Source organism: Otolemur garnettii, unplaced genomic scaffold, assembly GCF_000181295.1.
Source record: "Otolemur garnettii isolate 467f Iridium unplaced genomic scaffold, OtoGar3 scaffold00111, whole genome shotgun sequence".
Lineage (NCBI taxonomy): Eukaryota > Metazoa > Chordata > Mammalia > Primates > Galagidae > Otolemur > Otolemur garnettii.
Genome location: NW_003852506.1, coordinates 2,050,289 through 2,071,127, shown reverse-complemented (window position 1 = coordinate 2,071,127; position 20,839 = coordinate 2,050,289). Strand labels below are relative to the sequence as shown.

General features: G+C 38.9%; 1 protein-coding gene across 4 annotated transcripts in view; it reads left to right on the top strand.

Moving 5' to 3' along the window:
• The window catches only part of ITSN1 (intersectin 1), a 228,435-nt gene that overhangs the window by 117,869 nt on the left and 89,727 nt on the right, over positions 1 to 20,839 (top strand). For all 4 annotated transcript variants that reach the window (XM_023517462.1, XM_023517461.1, XM_023517459.1 and 1 more), the window contains exons 12-16: positions 1,958 to 2,220; positions 5,413 to 5,562; positions 5,652 to 5,792; positions 9,978 to 10,065; positions 10,209 to 10,348. In XM_023517462.1, the coding sequence (XP_023373230.1) occupies positions 1,958 to 2,220; positions 5,413 to 5,562; positions 5,652 to 5,792; positions 9,978 to 10,065; positions 10,209 to 10,348 (782 nt within the window). The remainder of the gene's footprint in view (positions 1 to 1,957; positions 2,221 to 5,412; positions 5,563 to 5,651; positions 5,793 to 9,977; positions 10,066 to 10,208; positions 10,349 to 20,839) is intronic.

The window sequence follows — 20,839 nt, the reverse complement described above, 5'->3', positions numbered from 1 at the left end:
TAGAAGTGAGGAACATTTCAGGTTTTGATAAGAATCAGAATGAAGTCTCAGTGGCAGAGAAGGACAGGAATTCTTAGAATTTGGAGTTCTCTTACTCTGTTGGTAGTAGACATTCATTTAAAATTTTGAACAGGAAGTAATATTATCAGAGTATTTCGTTTGTACATTCATTCTTTCATTGGCCATTTAGCATGTGCTATTTATCACTATTCCTCCCAGTCCAGGAATAATGCCAGATGCTAGAATTAAAAAGATGTATAGAGACTTTCAGAATTTGTTAATTGAGATGACATTCACATAATATAAAGGGTCAGTTCAGTGGCTTAGCTGCCATAACAAAGTGCCACAGATTGAGTGGCTTATACAGTGGGACTTTATTTCTCAGTTCTGGAGGTTGGAAAGTCCAAGATGAAGATGCTGGGCTCTTTGATTCCTGGTCAGAGCTCTCTTCCTGGCTTTCAGACAACAGCCTTCTCCACATGTCCTTACATGGCACTTCCTGGGTATATGAATACAGGACTCTTTTTATGAGGATGCTACTCATTGTGAAAGCCCCACCCTCATGACCTATTGTAACCCTCAAAGGACCTATCTGCAAATGCATCATGTTGGGGTAGTTGGGAATGCAATATATGAATTTGTGGGGCACACAAACATCCATCCTGTAACTATGGCATTTAGAACACCCTCCGTGTTGTGCAGGCACCACTTCTATCTTGTACTGAAATATTTTCATCACTACAGAGGAAAACTCCTTACCCAGTCACTCCCTGTTTTCCTTCCCCTCAGTTCCTGCCTACCACCAATCTGCTTTCTGTCTCTATGGATTTACCTATTGTGGATATTTCATATAAATGGCATCCTACAGTAGGGAACCCTTTGTGTCTGGACTTTTTCACTTAGCACAATATTTTTGATAGTCCTTCATCTCGTAGCATGGGTCATCACTTGATTTCTTTCCATGGTGGAAGGGCTTTCAGTTTTAAAGCGTCAGAATAAAGAACTTGCTGCATTCTCTGAAATCAACAAAGGTACAAGAAGAACAAGAGACTTTGCCTCTTTGATCTCTAATCCCTAACTACAGTATTTGAGGGAAGTCTGTCTACAGCAGTGGAGTCCAAATAGGAAAGTGGGAAGAGGCCAAGGAAGGATGCTCACAGCTACAGATCTCAAGGCAAAGTGCGAAGTGACAGTTCCTAAATAGATCTGGATCACTGGGAGGGGTGCTGCACAGGCTGGCAATGAGAGCTTCCTTGGCTGGTGTTGGTTAGTAGCAAGAAGCATGTGAGGCAATCCAAAAACGAGTACACACTGCTAAAGACAGTAAGGACAGGGAAGATGGGATTTTAGGAAAGGAATGTGGACATAGATAAAAGGTTGGCAAGGATTAGAGAAACAAAAAAGATAGGTTTGAGTAACTGGTCTAAAATTCATAATTAGTATGTCAACGATAGAAACTGAATTGTGGATTAGAAAAAATTATTCACTGATTTTGGTCTACGTGATGATTAGGGCTTACTCTACAGTGGGGAACATGGAATGCTCTCCTTCTGCCTCTGCTTTAGAGACATCTTCTTCTCAGAAGACACATCAGCACAGTTACCAGCTAACAGAGACAGAGAGAGGGGCAGAGGTTATGACCCTGGAGAGACCGGAGATCAAGGTCATAGATAAGGAGGAGGACAGAAGAACAGGGAAGGAAAGGAGATTGAGTGATGAGTTGGAAATATTAGAGGAAGGATTTTCTTCTGGAAACAGCATTTGGCATGGAGGGAAGGGGATAGAAAGAGTTTAGATAAGGACATTTTTGTAGTGCCTTTTAATAAGAGAACAGACAGGAAGCTTAGGGAGTTCCGGGGTTGAGTTTGTATAGCAAGTTTTATGTAGACCAGGGAATTTGGAAATAACATGTTGAAAATAATGATTTTTCATAATTGGTCTGTTCCTTGTTTGAAAGTAACGTTCGAAGACAAGAAGCGGGAGAATTTTGAACGTGGCAATCTGGAACTGGAGAAACGGAGACAAGCTCTCCTAGAGCAGCAGCGCAAAGAGCAAGAGCGCTTGGCGCAGCTGGAGCGGGCAGAGCAAGAAAGGAAGGAGCGGGAGCGGCAGGAGCAAGAGCGAAAGAGGCAGCTGGAGTTGGAAAAGCAGTTGGAAAAGCAGCGAGAGCTGGAACGGCAGAGAGAAGAGGAGAGGAGGAAGGAGATTGAGAGGCGAGAGGTGAGCCGCTGCCTCGTGGTCAGTGCTTGAGCTCCCCCACCTTCAGAATTAGCCCAGACATCTATGAATAGCCTTTTATTTTTACCTTTTTATAATTTAGGAGTTTTCAGGCACTCATGCTCAGTGGTTAAGGTGCTGGCCACATGCTCTGGGGCTGGAGGGTTCGAACCCAGCCCAGGCCTGCTAAACAAACAAACAAAAGAAAAATAGCCAGGCTTTGTGGCAGGTGCCTGTAGTCCCAGCTACTAGGAAAGCTGAGCAAGAGAATCTCTTGAGCATCTATATATAATTTTGGAGTTTTCATATATTAACAGAGTTGTACAACTATCACCTCTATCTAATTCCAGAACATTTTCATGACCCCCTAAGGAAGCTCCTTAACTGCAAAGCAGTTACTCACATCCTTCTCTTCCCCCAGCTCCTGGCAACCACTACTTTCTGTCTCTGTAGCTTTGCCTATTTGGGACACTTCTAACAAATGGACTCAGACAACATGTAGTCTTTTGTGTCTGGGTTTTACTTCGTACAATGTTTTCAAGGTTCACCCACATTGTATCATGAATCAGAACTTTATTCCTTTTTATAGCCAAATAATATTTTATTTGCACAGACATACTATATTTTGTTTAACCATTCATCTGTTTATGGGCGTTGGGTGGTTTATACTTTTTGCCTATTGTAAGTACTGTTGTTATGAGCATTCACGTGAAAGATTTTGATGGTACGATCTTGTTACAAATCCCTGCTACCAGTTAAGTGTTTCCCCCCAAATTGTTTTCTCATATTTATATATCTTTATAAAAATATAAAGTTTTATGTGATTGGGAGGGTGGGGTTGTGTAGTTTTTATTTTTAAAGCCACTGTAATGGCTATAACCAATTATATTATCCTGCAACTTATTTTAACAATCTTAAAAATATGCCTGGGAAACCTATCCTGTATTCTATAGAAGGCTTCGTAAATTTGGTACCATACCTGGATAGATTAGACAAGCCAGTCTTCTTGTCTGCCTTTCCAGTTTTGGTATGTTACTACAGAAGCAATGCCATGACTCTCATGTGAATGGAATGTAAAAATGAGGGATTTATCTTTATAAGGAAATAATACTTTGGTTAGGCACAGTGGCTCACGCCTGTCCTAGCACTCTGGCAGCCTGAGGCTGGCGGATCACCTGAGCTCACAAGTTCCAGACCAGCCTGACCCAGAGTGAAAATAGTTAAAAATAGCTGGGCATTGTGGTGGGTGCCTATAGTCCTAGCTACTCAGGAGGCTGAGGTAAGAGAATTGCTTGAGCCCAAGAGTTTGAGGTTGCTGTGAGCTATGCCACCTAGGTACTCTACTGGGGATGACAAAGTGAGATTCTGTCTCAAAAAAAAGAAAGAAAGAAAGAAAATAATACTTCACTCATTGCTTTGGAAAGCTTGTAGCCATTAGCTGCTTTTAGTTCAGGCAGATAGGCTTAAACACTAAGAAGATTTTAATTTCTACAATGGACAACCAAAAGATAGACAGCCTTCTCTTCTTCAGTGTGAAGAATAAAACATTGTTATGTTTTTATTCAAAATTATATAATAGACATTTACTATCATTTGTTCCTGCAGATACATCTGTGCCTAAATAATCCTCCTGGACCTTCCGGTGTGGTTAGGAGACCCATAAGTCAGAGACAATTCCAGTAAATAGTAGCAAGTACTCTGACGTCAGTGTGCTCTAAAGTAGTTACCAGAGTTAGTATTGAGAAGAGCTGGCATTTCCCAAGAAATTACTGAAGTTTTTGTGGTAAAAGGAAATGAATGATTAATTAAGGAGGTAGAAGCCATACATGTTTGTTTTTTATTATTATTATTTCTTTTTTTTTGCAGTTTTTGGCTGGGGCTGGGTTGGAACCCACCACGTCTGGCATATGGGGCCAGTGCCCTACTCCTTTGAGCCATAGGTGCTGCCCTTACTATTTTTTTTTGAGACATAGTCTCACTTTGTCGCCCTGGGTAGAGAGCTGTGGTATCACAGCTCACAGCAACCTCAAACTCTTAGGCTTAAGCAATTCTCTTGCCTCAGCCTCCCAAGTAGCTAGGACTACAGGCACCTGCTATAATGCCTGGCTATTTTTAGAGAGTGGGTCTGGCTCTGACTCAGGCTGGTCTTGAACCCATGAACTCAGGTAATCCACCTGCCTCAGCCTCCCAGAGTGCTAGGATTACAGGTGTGAGCAAAGCCACATTATTTATTTATTTATTTATGAGACAGAGTCTCAAGCTGTCGCCCTGGGTAAAGTGCCGTGAGGTCATCATAGCTCATAGTAATCTCTAACTCTTGGGCTCTAGTGACTCTCTTGCCTCAGTTTTTCTGTTTTTTAGTAGAGACAGGGTCTTGCTTTCACTCAGGCTGGTCTCAAACTCATGAGCTCAAGCAGTTAGTTCACCTGCCTGGCCTCCCAGAGTGCTAGGATTACAGGACTGAGCCAGTGCACCTGGTCCAAGCCACACACTTTTAGAATTAGTTTTTTTTTTTTTAAAGGATAAATAAGAATTGTTATTTTGATGGACAAAATCAAGTTGTGTTCATTTATTTTTATTCTGAGGGGCTTTACTATACTTGGTAAAAAATTTTCCCTCCTCTTTGTGAGTCAATACATAAGAAAAAGCCCTTTTATTATGCATTGTTGAAGGCTTAAACAATAGAATTCCATAAGTTCTTAATGTTTGATAGCAGAATAGGGTGACTATAGTTGACAGCACTGTGTTGTGTATTTCAAAATACCTAGACCAGAGGACTAGAAATGTTCTCAACTTATAGAAATGGTTAAATACTTGAAGCAGTGAACACCCTGAATTCTCTGACTTAACCACTACACACTCTCTGCATATAACAAAGTATCACATGTACCTTATAAGTGTGTAGAGATATTTTGTGTCAGTAAAACATTTTTTAAAAAAGAATGGAATTCTAATGGTGAAATAATCCTGTCAGTTCTCATCTTATATCAGTATAATAGTTCTCTTTATTCCCCTTTCAATAGAAGGAATAATGTATTTTTATAAAATTCTTTTTGTTGTTTTGTGATGTGAGTTCTTGCATTGTTTAATAATATTTCACCCCTAAAAGGAAAGACTTACTAGATGTCACTTTTGTCGAAAGATATTGAATAGTGTAAGAACTGAAAATTAATAAATTGTCTATAAATCTCACAGGCTGCAAAACGGGAACTTGAAAGGCAGCGACAACTTGAGTGGGAACGGAACCGAAGACAAGAGCTGCTAAATCAGAGAAACAAAGAACAAGAAGACATAGTTGTACTGAAAGCAAAGAAAAAGACTTTGGAATTTGAATTAGAAGCTCTAGTGAGTGAAGTTTGATTACACTTTGGAAATGTACTGATGTGGAACCATTAAAAATGGTAATAATTCCCATTATCTTTCATTTGTTAAAGAATGACAAAAAGAATCAACTGGAAGGAAAACTTCAAGATATCAGATGTCGACTGACCACCCAAAGGCAAGAAATTGAGAGTACAAACAAATCTAGAGAGTTGAGAATTGCTGAAATCACTCATCTACAGCAGCAATTGCAGGTGAGAAACTGTGTCCCTTAAAAGCTTTTAGGCAGGCCTGTGTGCTTTTCTTGAATTCATTTTATTTATTTATTTACTGACCAAACATTAAACATCTACCACGTATCAGGTACTGGGAAGCAAAGATGAAGGAGACAGGGTCCTGGTCTGAAAAAGAGGCTGTCAAGTAACTAAACTCAACAGAGTTTTGCTGAACACAGCTGCAGTCACTGGAGCTACAGCCCTGAGGGAGAGGCGAGAACCCTGCCTTACAGACCCTCTGTAAGAGGGACAGACGCTAACAAAATAAGTAAAGTCTCTACTCTAGTAGAAGATAAGAAGTACTGTCGAGAGGGACCAGGGAAAGAGATAGGGAGTCTTGGGGAAGGAGGGATTGTGATTTTAACAAAGGTGGTCAGCATAGGCCTTCCTGTGAGGGCGACATTTGAACAAAGACCTCAAATCAGTGAAGGTCTAAGATAGGTGGATATCTGACAGAGTGAGCTCTGGGCAGGGAGCCAGCAGTGCCAGAGCCCTGAGGCTATAGCATGTCTTGGATACCAGTTACCCCAGGAAGACCACTGTGGTTAGACCAAGTGGGGGCCCAATCACATAGAATCTGCAGACCACCAACAGAACGTTGGCTTTACATGATAGTTGCAATAACTTAGCACAATTAAGTATTTTAGGAAGGATATGAGAGAGATACATATAAAATAGTTGGAGATAACAGTGGAGTAGTATTAGTTTGCCTTCGTTTTATTGCCCATTCAATGTTGTTATAATAGCACCTGGTTTGGTATCAAGTGTTGAATTATGGAGTATCAAATTTTGGTTTTTTTTGAGACAGTCTTACTATGTTGCCCCCAGTAGAGTACTGTGGGGACACAGCTCACAGCAACCTCAAACTCTTGGGCTTAAGCCAGGTATCTTCAAACTACAGCCTGCGGGCCACATGTGGCCTGCCTAGGACATTTATCTGGCCTGCTGGGTGTTTCTGCCACCGCTGCCTGTCCTACTTAGCAGCCGACTCATCCCAGGCCTGCAGTCTGGCCCTCCAATGGTCTGAGGGACAGTGACCTGGCCCCCTGTTTACAAAGTTTGAGTACCCTTGGTTAAGCGATTCTCTTGCCTCAGCCTCCTGAGTAGCTGGGACTTACAGGTGCCTAGCTATTTTTTGTTGCAGTTGTTGTTCAGCTGGCCCAGGCTGGGTTTGAACCCACCAGCCTTGGTGCATTTGGCTGGCACTGTAACCACTGTGCTACAGGTGCTGGAGTATCGAATTTAGATAAATATTATCTATAGCTCATTATATTTGAATTTTGTGATACTTCTATGTCACACTACTTTTTCTCAGCATGTTTTAAGATTTATCCATGCCGTGACTCATTTATTATTTTTCATCACTGAGTAGTATTTCTTTATTTGTTTATTCACCTGTTGATTAACGTTCAAGTACTTTCCATTTGGGACTTGTCTGAATAAAACTTCAATGAGCATTTGTATACAAGTCTTTATGTGGGAATGTTTTATTTCTCTAGGGTAAATTTTTAACAATGGAATTACTGTGGCAGGGCCAGGCCTGCACCAGAACAGGTTGGCACTCCTGTCATGGAGACCAACTTTTTATTGCAGAGCAGGGTAATAGGGGTTTGTTAAAGAGGCTGAATCTTTTGAGACAGAGTTTCACTATGTCACTCTTGGTAGAGTGCTTTGGCATCACAGTTTACAGTAACTTCAAACTCTTGGGCTTAAGAGATTCTCTTGCCTCAGCCTCCCAAGTAGCTGGGACTATAGGCACCAGCTGTTGTTTTTTGTGGTAGTTGTCATTGTTGTTTTAGCTGGCCTTGGCCAGGATCGATCGGGCCAGGCTCAGTGTGTGTGGCCATGTGGCCGGCACCCTACCCAGTGAGCTACAGGCACCAATATGTTCTTATTAACAAGTCATCTGTCATCTAAGTTTTGCATATAGCCTGTTCATCTTAGGAGGAAAGCTTTCTCACCATCAAGTATGATGGAAACCGATTGTTAAAGCTGCCATTTATCAGGTTGAGGGACTTACTTTCTGTTCTCTTTTTGCTGAAAGTTTTTATCACGAATGGTTGTTGAAATGGGCCATTTTTTTTTCCTGCATCTGTTGAGATAATTATGTGTTTTTTTTCTACTTTATTTTGTTAATATGGTGACTTACATTGATTGCAATTTGGACATTAAACCAGTCTTCCATTGCTGGAATAAACCACACTTGGTCATGATATATTATCTTGAGTTAACTGGATTCAATTTGCTCTCATTTTATCATTTTATTAAGGAATTTTTTCTTTCCTTTCCTTTTTTTTTTTTTGAGACAGAGTCTCACTTTGTCACCCTTGGTAGAGTGCTGTGCCATCACAGCTCACAGCAACCTCCAACTCTTGGGCTTAAATGATTCCCTTGCCTCAGCCTCCCAAGTAGCTGGGACTATAGGCACCAGCCACAATGCCCGGCTTTTTTTTTTTTTTTTTTTTTTTTTTTGGTTGCAGTTGTCATTGTTTGGCAGGCCCGGGCTGTTTTCGAACCTGCCAGCTCTGGTGCATGTGGCTGGCACACTTAGCCACTGAGCTATAGGCCCTGAGCCTATTAAGGAATTTTTCATTTCAGACCAGCCTAAGCATGATTAAGACCCTGTCTTTGGCAAAAATAGGAAAAATTAGTTCAATAGAAAGAATTTAGGAGCTGTGGCACATGCCTGTAGTCCCAGCTAGCTGGGAGGCTGAGTCAGGAGGCTCTTGAGCCCAGGAGTTTGAGGTTACTGTGAGCTATGATGATGCCACGACAATCCAGATCCTATTGACAGATCAAGACCTGTCTTTAAAAAAAGAAAAGAAAGGGTAAGAGGCCTTGCCTTAATCTAGGAAGGAGAATAAGAGAAGGAGAAATTGAGTTGGCTACTTTTGGGGGGAAAACTCTCTTATTTCTATATTCTGTTTTGTCAAAAAAATTTTTTTTGGTGTGCTAACTCATAGAAGTGGTCCTAGAGTCTTACTACTGAGCTAAATCTCTTTATCATTGAGACATATATTACAAAAAGATTGATTCTACATCAGCCAGTCTGTATCTACAGTTGGTTATTCTAAAAGACTGGTTCTCAGCATCTGATGAAAACGTTTAATGTCATTTTTAATTTTTGAAACTGAACCTCAATGCACAGAGATCATTTTTTAAAATCTTTTTTATTTTTTTAAATTATTTTATCTTTTCTTTTTTTTTTAAGTGTAAAATAAAGTCTACTGTGGAAGAGAAGGACAGGTTTATAGAGCCAGAGCAAGATATAGGTTAACAGACCACAATACATTTGCCATAGATAGTGAACAGGTCCCCATTGTTGCAATAAGGAAAAGGCATAGAGATCATTTTTTATCAGAGTAGAAATATAAGTTAAATATTCCTTATTACAACCTGGAAAGGCTGCCATTTTACTGAAACATGTAGGAATTATGCAAGCTAATTTCAGCTACACTTAAGCAAGTACTATACTTGGCAAATTACCCATGAAAACTCCAAATCGCCCTTGCGGTGTGATTTAACTGTTTTCTTGTGTCAGCTAAAATAGTTGGTTCAAAAGTTTCGTGGTACTTTTTTCAAATTCTTTTTAAAACATCAATTGCTCAATGTATTTAATAGTTCCGTCCAGTGTAGTGAAAAAAATGCATACAACAGTAAAGATTCTAGTTGTTAAAAATCTGTCTTTGATTTCTATTTTCAACTTCTAGTAACTTAGTTAAAGCTAAGTTCAGCCTCATTAAGTCAATAGTTTCTATTTAAACTACTGAGATAGTTTACAAACAGGGTCATAAATCTGCCTTATATCCCAGTGTCATTGAGAGATTATTACTTCACTTTTCTCTCTGTAGAGTTGTAGTTAAAGTACATTCTTTAATGCTTATAAATCTCCAGCAAGTCAACAAAAATTCAAGAAATACCAAGGGAGCTATAACTGTCTTAACTTTATTTTAGGGAAAAGCATTTGGCAAACAGTTAATTTCTTAGTAAGAAAGCAAGAGCCACCCTAACTAGCAATTAAATGCAGCTTCACCATAGAGATTTTAGGATGAGATTAGAAGAGTCTTTGAGGGGTTAGAAAACTGAGGTCAGCTCTGCCTGGTGTTGATGTAGACATGGTGACTTTCCCTGTCATTCACTGCTGTTTTCCTTCTTCCTTTCCAGGAATCTCAGCAGATGCTTGGAAGACTTATTCCAGAAAAACAGATACTCAATGACCAATTAAAACAAGTTCAGCAAAACAGTTTGCACAGTAGGTGTTTTATTTTTAAAGGTGACCTCTTTTTTGTTTTTAACTAGCAAGAATTTCCTTGAGTGAAAGAATAACATTAAAAAATATACTTGTCTCACTGCCAGTTCAATGTGTTCTTACCTTACAATGTTTTTCTAAAATAGGAGATTCACTTCTTACACTTAAAAGAGCCTTAGAAGCAAAAGAACTAGCTCGGCAACAGCTACGAGACCAGCTGGATGAAGTGGAAAAAGAAACAAGATCAAAGCTACAGGAGATTGATATTTTCAATAATCAGCTAAAGGTGACTATTCTGTGTGTGCCTATGTATATGTGCTGCCCTTTAATTTTTCTTACTGTCCAGATGATTAGTTGATATTGAACCCCAGGCAGAAAAATGTATTAGCTGCTTGGTGAGCCTTTGTGAAAGCCTTCATGTTTACAGATGAACATTATACAATCTAACTGGCATTTGTATCCTTTAAAATGTACAAATGAATTTAACATCTTATTATAAATTAGGGCTGAGTGAGTGGCCCCAGCATAACATCTTTCTGTAACCTGTATTATATTTTTATACTTCTCTATCCTTTTGTCTATTTATAACCACATCCAGTTGAGTTCCAAAAGCCAAACTCCAAAAGTTTTGTCTTTCTTATGTTCTTTGAAGATTACTAAAAGAGATTATTTTCTTTTTTTAAAACTAAGAGTTTTTCTGCCACTTCTTACCTTCAAGATTGTGCTTAAACGTAGATCTTTATTTTTTACTTTACATTTTTTAAATTTTACTATTGAGTAATCACTTTCATCATGTGATGGAAGTGGTGTATGGTTTTGTTACATTTGGGCACAGTGAAACCCAGGAAAATGCCAAAGCTCTGAGAAATTGTTCAATGGTTAGGTCATAGCCTTCCTGATTTGGTGTATTCAATTTGACTTTACAACTTTATCATCTTAAGAATGTTAATAACTCTTATAGTAAAACCAGAATGCAAATAGTTCGTTTCTTATAAACAATAATCCTCTATGGCTTTCGATTTGAGTAGATATTGAAGTTTTTATCAACTACATCCTTATAAGAAATTGGATGTCATGCTTCCCCCCTCCCCAAATACTTTGTTTTCCTTTTCTAATTTAGAATTCTTTATATTGACTCTGGCAAGCCTAGGTTTTAATGCTAGGAAGAAGTAAAACTCCTATTCTTAATTATTAGAAAAAAAATTTTTAATTAAGAAGCATATTTGAAACTTTCAATTGACCTTTGGGTTGAGATTCTAAGACATATTGTCTAGACATCTGAGTTTGAGGTATTTGTGCTGTTCTTTCAGAATATTAAGTAATGATCTTTTCTCAATTATACAATTCTAGGAAAGTACTCTTAGGGGAAGTATTATCTGAGCTGACTTAGTGTTTTTCTTTGCTTTACTTTCCTGCTTACATTGTGTGTGTGTGTGTCCACTATATATATATATCTTCTATATTTATGTGCATATAATTGTTTGGCCTGTCAGTATTAGAAGTACAGCTGTAAATTTTCCATCTCTAGGATAATGAGTATAATACAAATACTCATTGTAACTCTTATTGTGACTTGTCACTGTTTTAAGCAAAAAGAACATAACACTGTCTCTAGCTGGTAGTGCTTTTTAATAGTCTCTTGGAATACAAGGTATCAGATGTTAAGTATTCAGTTATCTTTTGAATCTGGGCAGTAGTATAGATTTTTGCCTCAATGTTAAGATTCCTTTTTCTGGAAATTTGCCTCCCCAAGCAAGGTTCAAGTATTAGAACATGATACACTCTTTTCATTATCAAAAATGAGAGACTTTGATAAATGCCTAGAAGATAATATGGATTAAATAATTATGGCAGTTGAATTGCTGTTGCCCTTGTTGAAGAGAACACCCTTAAATTCCGATGTGACTCACGCTTGCTGTGTTCAGTTGGCCAGTGCTGCTGTCAGTATCAGATTTTCTTTGAGAAAGCCTGGTTTTAGCCCCTTTTCCAAATATATTTATTTCTAGAGTAGGCCAATTTTTTCTTTTAAATTTTTATTTTGGTTTTCCCTTATTAATTTTACATTTAAATTAACATGGTAAGTAAAGAACCACAAGTCAGGAAAGTTTTATTCTGTTAACACCTATTTGGGGGGCTTAGTGAATGTTAGATTTTCTTACAGTTATTATTTCTTGTATTTTTCTGAAACATGGTGAAACCAAAACAGAAACAGTTAAATTGAAGATTCAAAAATTTATGCTTTGATGGAGATGACTCAGAGGCTGATTTAACATTTAGTCCCTTGAGTATCTTCTACCTTCTTTGTCGTAACCACCCTGGAAAATATGAAGCTTTTTTTTTTTTCTTGACTTTAAACTATGTATTCATGCATGGCTCAGCACCCATAGCACAGTGGTTACAGTACCAGCCACATGCACCAAGGCTGGTGGGTTTGAATCCGGCCTGGGCCAGCTAAACAGTAATGACAACTGCAACAAAAAATAGCCGGGCGTTGTGGTGGGCACCTGTAGTCCCAGCTACTTGAGAGGCTGAGGCAAGAGAATTGCTTAAGTCCAAGAGTTTGAGGTTGCTGTGAGTTGTAATGCCACAGCACTCTACCAAGGCCAACATAGTAAGACTCTGTCTAAAAAAAAAAAAAAGTATTCATTACCAACTATAGTTTCTTGGATGATGAGGGAGACCAGGGAGAACCAGCATCCTGTCCCTGTGGGATTTCTTCAGTGTTTCTCTTGATACAGCACTGCTGTTAGACCATCCACACTGATGATGCCAAGATTACTTCTACCTGCCAGGGGTGAAACATGGGCAATTATTCAGTCATTCTTCTAACCCGATGGTGTGACTTCACCATCCTAAACCTTCCTGTCCCCAAAGGAAACCAGCTGGAAAGTATAGAAAAGAAATTAGGACTTAACAATTGTATCTCATGTTCATGTAGCTCATTCACCTGGAAGAAGAAAACGCAGTTCCCTCATTATAGTGTATTAGTACAGTGCCCCTGGAGAAATGTCTTTCAGAGTGCAACATTTTAAAATTAGCTTACCAAGAGATTATTAAATGTCTGGCTCCACAGATGAGGATAACGTTTAGCAAAGACTGATTCTCTCACTCCATATGTATGTATCTTTTTTTGGTGAAAAACAACTTCCAATAAGTTATTCACTTACTTTGATACACACTCAAAGTCATGTCCAGTTTTCTTAGGTGTTAAGGTAAGACAGAGAATAATTGCACCCTGGTTTAGTCCAGATTCTGAGGTGTAAGACAGGGATTGGGAAATATAAGTGTATTCGGTGTAGTTTTGGGATTTTTTTTTTTTTTTTTTTTGCAGTTTTGGCCGGAGCCCAGCTTGAACCCGCCACCTGCAGTATATGGAGCCGGCGCCCTACTCCTTGAGCCACAGGCACCGCCCTGTACTCAGTTTTTTAATGAGAAAGAATTTAGAGATTAAGGCTATTTTATCACATACAATCTGATTTATTCCATTTTTCCAGAATGTCTAATTCAGATTCATTTTTTTGTGGGTTTCTCCCATTTTTTTCAGTTCAAGAAGAATTAGACTCCCTACCCAAGATCTGATAAGCGATGGTAGAAATCCTCAAGTCATTAGTTAAAGAGGAAAAATTACCCTTATAGTCAGGTTAACATGTATTCATTGCACATGGGAAGCAACATACTGCAAACATAAAGCACACTTACAGTTATGGTCTTCTGTTGTTAAATGGGTCCAGATTCAGCAGTAAGGTCTCTAGAGTCCTGGACCTTTAAGTTTCTATCTGAGCTCCTAAAAATTGAGGGCTCATTCCTTCCTTCTAGGAGAGGCTATTTTTTTCATGCACTTTAATAGATGCTTATGTTCTAAGTGTGGTATTTACGTATTCTAAAAAAGATACTTATTTCTTTCATAGTAGGAAGTAGTCTTTTCAAATTCATGTCCCAGAAACATCAATGTAAAATGATAGATTATCTCTGACTTTTTCTTTATACCTCAGTTTATAAGAAAATAAAAAATTTCATTTTCTTTGGATGCCTAAAAGGCACACAGAGACATTCTGATAATTGTTTTTCTTACATATGGGGCTTGCCTATTGGCATAAAATTATGGTTCTAAACAAGTGTCAAATAGACCATTACTAATAAGGACTTTTTGGATAGTAGCACTTGACTTCACCTTGCCTTTGGCAATGTTAGCAGTTACTATAGGACTTCTCCTTGGCATTGACAGCCCAACGTTCTGTGTTGTAATATTTTAGCTATAATTACAGCTACAGCAGCAGCATAAAGTATAGCTTACAGTTTGCAAGGCTCTACTGTGTGCCAAATAAAGAGAGTCCAAAACCCATAGGAGCAAGATACTGTGTTTCATGTTGAAAGTTGAGTCCTTGTTGGTTCCTGTCTAGTCGCTGTGTACTGGACAAGTCCTAATGTGAATGGCCGTTTACATTTCAGCATTTCTTTCTTCCAGTCAGTGGCAGTGGAGGAGGCAGTGTTGCAGTGCCTGGCAGTTCTCCTGGGCTGCGCCATCCACTTAGACTTCTTTCTAAAGGTCTCCATGCCCTACTCAGGCAATGCACATCTTTCTCAGACTAAGAATGATGAGCCATCTCCAGCTCTGTGTTTCTTCAGTTTCCCCTACGCAGATGAGTGCTCAGTGTCTAAGATAGCCTTTACCATGGAGTACTAAGCCTTTCTTTGTAAAAGTTAATAATGGTTAGTTATTATTATCGTGGAGTATGATTGAATTTTTCCTCTTGACAAGCTGTGTGTGGGATGGGGTAAGCTCTGAATTACAAGCTGGACAAGGTACTGTACACTGTAGACTCATCTTTATAACAAGCTTGTTAGATCATTGAATTTTCTATTTGCAAAAAATATTGAAGAGCACTCAGTTATTTGGGTCAATGTGCGTATTTCCATCATATGAAAAACAATATTATGGTCAGTATACTGTTCCAAAAGTGGGTAATACTTTCTTTCTTAGCAAGGTTTGAGTATTTTAGACTAATTCAGAATTAAGAATTACATTTCTTAATATACTTGGGAAATCTATGCTTCTTAAATTAGACACATGGGGCTGTTAGAAGTGTAAATTCCGCCTGTAACAATATCTGTTCTAAAAATTGTTCCTAAGAACTGAATTGATGTTGAAATGAGAATGCCAGTTATAATAAATAAGTTTGTTTGCTTAACTAAGGCTTTTATGCTCTTGGTTTCAGACACTTGTTTTCATGGCAGGCTCATTCATTATGAAGGCAGTGAAAGGCAAAATGTTTAGCAACCAGGGGAAAAAAGAAAAGAGCTGGAGAAAGAACTACAGAACAGAATGAGAAGTCAGGAAAAAAATGCATGCGAAGGGAAACAATGAAGGAAAGAAAAAGATCCAGAAAGAGGAGATACAGAGACAGCAAGAGAAATCAGTGTGAATTCAAATAACAACGGTGTTTCCCTTAATTAGTGGAATAATGTTGGGCTGTTTCATGGTTTGCTATCTTATTTTGTTCAAGATAAAATTTTATTTTTACCTGTATAATCCTTTGGAAAATACCTCTTCTGCATAGAAATAATAAAATCCTCTGACTCTCATTCTAACTCTCATTACTTGTGATTGTGGAAACTTTATACAGATTCCTTGAATGTAGACTATATAGAATATTCCCAAGATCAAAATAGTTAACAGACGTTGTACGTTAGGTTCTGTGCCATACCAGTAGACTGGTTGGTTGGTTGAATTTTTTGTAATAGTGTGGATTTTTTTCTTTTTAAATTGTAAACAAAAAATTTAATAAAAATATGATTTTGGAAAAGAAGAAAAGCAGAACTCAAATCTTCTTAAAAGATATTTTCTTCTTTTTTTTCATTCTCTAATTAAGCCAAACATCTTGACACTTTTACCCTTTAGAATGACATGTGTTTAAAATAATAAAATACTGCTTTGTCAATAAAGTTGAGGTATTTGGCTCGGCGCCTGTGGCTCAAGCGGCTAAGGCGCCAGCCACATACACCTAAGGTGGCAGGTTCGAATCCAGCCCAGACCCACCAAACAACAATGATGGCTGCAACCAAAAAATGGCCAGGCGTTGTGGTGGGTGCCTGTAGTCCCAGCTGCTTGGGAGGCTGAGGCAGGAGACTCGCTTGAGCCCAGGAGTTGGAGGTTGCTGTGAGCGTGATGCCATGGCACTCTACCCAGGGGGATAGCTTGAGGCTCCGTCTCAAAAAAAAAAAAAAAAGTTGAGGTATTTGGGAGAAGACTGAGATATTTAGGACAAACTGAAGTCAGTTTTCTTTCTGGTTATACAAGGATTAGTACTTCCTAAAGCCTCATGGGAGAAGATTCCTAATGACCTATTTCTGTTACAGAGGGGACAGGATCTTTTAGCTCCCCCCCACCCCCCGTGTCTACACACACACACACACACACACACACACACCCTGCCCCAGTCTTCCCTTGTGCTTAAGTTACTTTGACTACCACTTTGTGCCATGGGTTAAAGGTTAAGTATTGCCTTCTTTAGGATATTTAAACATGTTTTTAACCATTAGTATACCCCTTCTCAACTAACCAAGATATCCTTTTCTTTATACTCTTCACTGCTTTTTTTTCTTTTGGAGACAGAATCTCACTCTATCACCAGGCTAGAATGCCATGGCCTCAGCAACTTCAAGCTCCTGGGCTCAAAAAGTCCTCCTGTGTGGCTGAAACCATAGTCATGTGTCACCAGGCCTGGCTATTTTTTTTTTTTAATTTTAGTAGAGATAGGGTCTTGCTTTGCTCAGGCTGGTTTCAAACTCCTGAGCTCACGCTATCCTCTTGCCTTGGCCTCCCAGAGTGGTAGGATTACAGGTGTGGGCCCCTGCTTGGGACCTTCTCTCACTTTTAAGAAGAGAGAATGAATAAACTTACCTTGCAGTGGCAAGTACCTGCAATCAGGAAGATCTTTTGAGCTCATGGATTTGAGGCTGCAGTGCACTGTGATCATGCCTGTGAATGGCCACTGCACTCCAGCCTGGGCAATGTAGTAAGACTTCATCTCTAAATAAGTTAATATAGAAATTTTAAAAATGGCTGGGAGTGGTGGCTCACCCCTGTAATCCTAGCACTCTGGGAACCTGAGGTGGGTGGATAGCTTGAGCTCATGGGTTTAAGTAAAACCAGAGCAAAAGCGAGACCCCTGTCTGTACTAAAAATAGAAAAAAAAAAAAATGAAGCAAGAGGATTGCTTAAGCTCAAGAGTTGGAGGTTGCTGTGAGCTATGGCTCCACAACACTCTACCCAGAGTGACAGCTTGACATTCTGTCACAAAAAAATAAATAAATAAAAAATGAATGAAATAAACTTTATAATTTTTTGACAAATAGAATATAAATTTGTATTGATTCTGTGCTCTGAAATAGTTATTTTTGAATTTGTCCACATAGGGACAAATTCTGACCTTCTTGGGTTTGTTGACTGACTTTCTTTAATAGCTTATGATTTGTTTCACAACCCTTTACTTGAAAAAGGATTAATGTATATTAAAAAGACAAAATACGGTCTTTTGTGTGGTGGCTCCCACCTGTCATATAGCACTTTGGGAGGCAGATGTAGGAGGAGATTGCTTGTGACCAGGAGTTTGAGAGCATCCTGGGCAATATGCTATCTGTACCAGAAAAGAAAAGAAATTAGCTGGGTATGATGGTATGTACCTGTAGTCTAAGCTACTCAGGAGGCTGAGGCAGGAGCATCACTTGAGCCCAGGAGTTGGAGGCTACGATGAGCTATGATAATGGGCAACAGAGTGAGACCCTGTCTCAAAAAAAAAAAAAAAAAACACCAGGCCCTTTATAAACTTTAATAGTATGCGCAATATATTATCCCTAGGTGAGAAATATTTCTTTATATAATAGCACTTCTACCTCAGATTTTTTGAAGATTAAAACAACATGTGAAATTTCTGATGCTGGTACCTAGATCAATTTCATATGAGGTCAATTTAATATTAACAGTACAAAAATTATTATAAATTATTATTCTGATTTATGGTGCTGAGTTCATGAATTTCAAGAATTAATGAAGGTATGTTTGTTTTTGTTTCATTTTCACGGAGCAACCTAAGGCATAAACCAAAAGTAGAATAATCCTTCGGAAAAATTTATTAGCAAATAAATATTCATTAATTGCTAGTCTCTTTTCATATGTTCCTGTTGCTGTTAATTTTTTCTCTTCATGGGGCCGGGTGCAATGGCTCACACCAGTAATCCTAGCACCCTGGGAAGCTGAGGCGGGTGGATTGCCTGAGCTCACAGGTTCAAGACCAGCCTGAGCCAGAGTGAGACCCCTGCCTCTAAAAATAGCTGGGCATTGTGGTGGGTGCCTGGAGTCCCAGCTACTTGGGAGGCTGAGGCAAGAGAATCAGTTGAGCCAAGAGTTAGAGGTTACTGTGAGCTATGATGTCATGGCACTCTACTGAGGTCGACAAAGTAAGACTCTGTCACAATAAAAAAATTTTTTTTTTTCTCTTCATAAGTATTTATGCAAAGTAATGTTTATGAAAAAGAATCCTATACATATTTTTCAGGTGAATACTTCTTTATGTTTTGAGAAATATCACTTCACATAATACATCTATTTTGAGCATGAAGACCAGATGAAGGAGAGACCATCAGAATTACTAGATCAAGTGATTCTGTGACCTTTAGCATGGCAGTAGAGTAACCATCTTCAGTAAACTTAAAAGTGAGGCACAGTTTTCAGTGGAAAACTAGTAGCATTTAGGGGGCATCCAATTTGTCCAGTGTATTTCTTTTGAAGTACTTTGGCTATATGCCATAGTATGTCCAAAGTTTTTTTTGGTTCAAATGTCTTAGTTCTTTTGGGGAAAATGAGTGACTTCCCTCTTTGGTCTAAGGGAAGAAAATTAAAAGCAAGCTGATTTTTGTTTACCTTAATTAATACAAAACAAAATCTTTATTTGGCAATAATTTTTTGTTCTTTATAATCTGTGTTTGATCAAAGAGAATCTAATAAAAATATGAGCTTTCGGCTCGGCGCCTATAGCTCAACCGGCTAAGGCGCCAGCCACGTACACCTAAGGTGGCGGGTTCGAATCCCCAGCCTGGACCCGCCAAACAACAATGACGGCTGCAACCAAAAAATAGCCGGGCGTTGTGGCGGGCGCCTGTGGTCCCAGCTACTTGGGAGGCGGAGGCAGGAGACTCGCTTGAGCCCAGGAGTTGGAGGTTGCTGTGAGCTGTAATGCCACGGCACTCTACCCAGGGGGACAGCTTGAGGCTCTGTCTCAAAAAAAAAAAAAAAATATGAGCTTTCAACTCGGCTCCTGGAGCACAGTGGTTATGGTGCCAACCACATATACCACCAAGGCTGGCGGGTTCGAACCTGGCCCCAGGCCAGCTAAACAACAGTGACAACTGCAGCAAAAAGCTGGGCATTGTGGTGGATGCCTATAGTCCCAGCTACTTGGGAGGCTAATGTAAGAGAATCACTTAAGCCCAAGAGTTTAAGGTTTCTGTGAGCTGTGATGTCATGGCACTCTCCCAAAGGTGACATAGTGAGACTTTCTCAAAAAAAAAAAAAGAAAAATATGAGCTTTCGCTACCAAAAAAATGCCCAAATACTCCCAAGTTTTCACGCAGTTTCGTAGTGTTCACGTAATACCTCATTCGTGGACCCTGTTTAAGAAACTTTGGCCTATTATCTTAAGAATTCTGTGTATGTTATTGGTTTAATTTACATATATTACAAATTTATAGTTTGATTTTTCCCATATAAGTATTTGTAACATGTAGCTATAACTTCTTGAATGCTTATTTAATCATTTATTATTTATTAAGAAAGTAATTATACTTTTTTGGAAGATAATATTGAATGAATTATTCCACATTATATCTCGTGTAAAACATATACACTTGAATAGAATATGTAGAGGAAAAGTCAACAAAATTATACACTCAATACCTTCTAAATAAATATCCAGCCAAGAAATACGTGATCATAGAATTAATGATTTTAGAAAAAATAATTGAGGAAGAGTCGCAAGTGAGATACTGACTTTTGATTCTTAGTAATTCTTATTTGTTCTCTTTTTGTTATAGTAGAGAAATAACTGTGACAAAGTACATGTAGATTTAACAGAGTTTTCAGAGTCGCTGTATTCAGGTTGCCCACCAGGAAAAGTTGACATAGTGTGGTCTAAGTGAAGTTTTTCTTAGCCATTTCTCCCGATATTTCACTCATTTCCTGGGTAAATAAAGAACTTAACGACACCAGATTTGTTTGTCACCTTGAAATCTTCTTCCTTGAAGAAATTAAAAGGGTACTTCTAAGTAACTGCAGTTTACATGAGGCTTTTCAATAGTACTGGAAAAGAATGAGAGAATTGTGCAGCCCTCTGCTCCTTCGTGTGACGGGACTGTGCTTCACAAGGACTTTGTGACGGCAGAGGAAGGCGAGTCGCTCGCTGGGCCTTAGTTTGTATTCCTTCATTCTGTACATTGCCTTCTCAGAAGTTTGACTTTCTTTTTTGTTTGAAATCCAGCTTTTTAAAAAGTTTATCAACCTAGAAATCATCCGTGTTCTCCTTTATTTTTTTTATGCCATCTTACACTCCCAAGTCCACAACAACAGAAAAAGACCAGGATCTGTGCCTGCGTGCAGCATGTGCATTTCCTGACCACTGGCTCGGCACCTGTGGCTCAAGCAGCTAAGGCACCAGCCACATACACCTGAGCTGGCAGGTTCGAATCCAGCCCGGGCCCGCCAAACAACAATGATGGCTGCAAC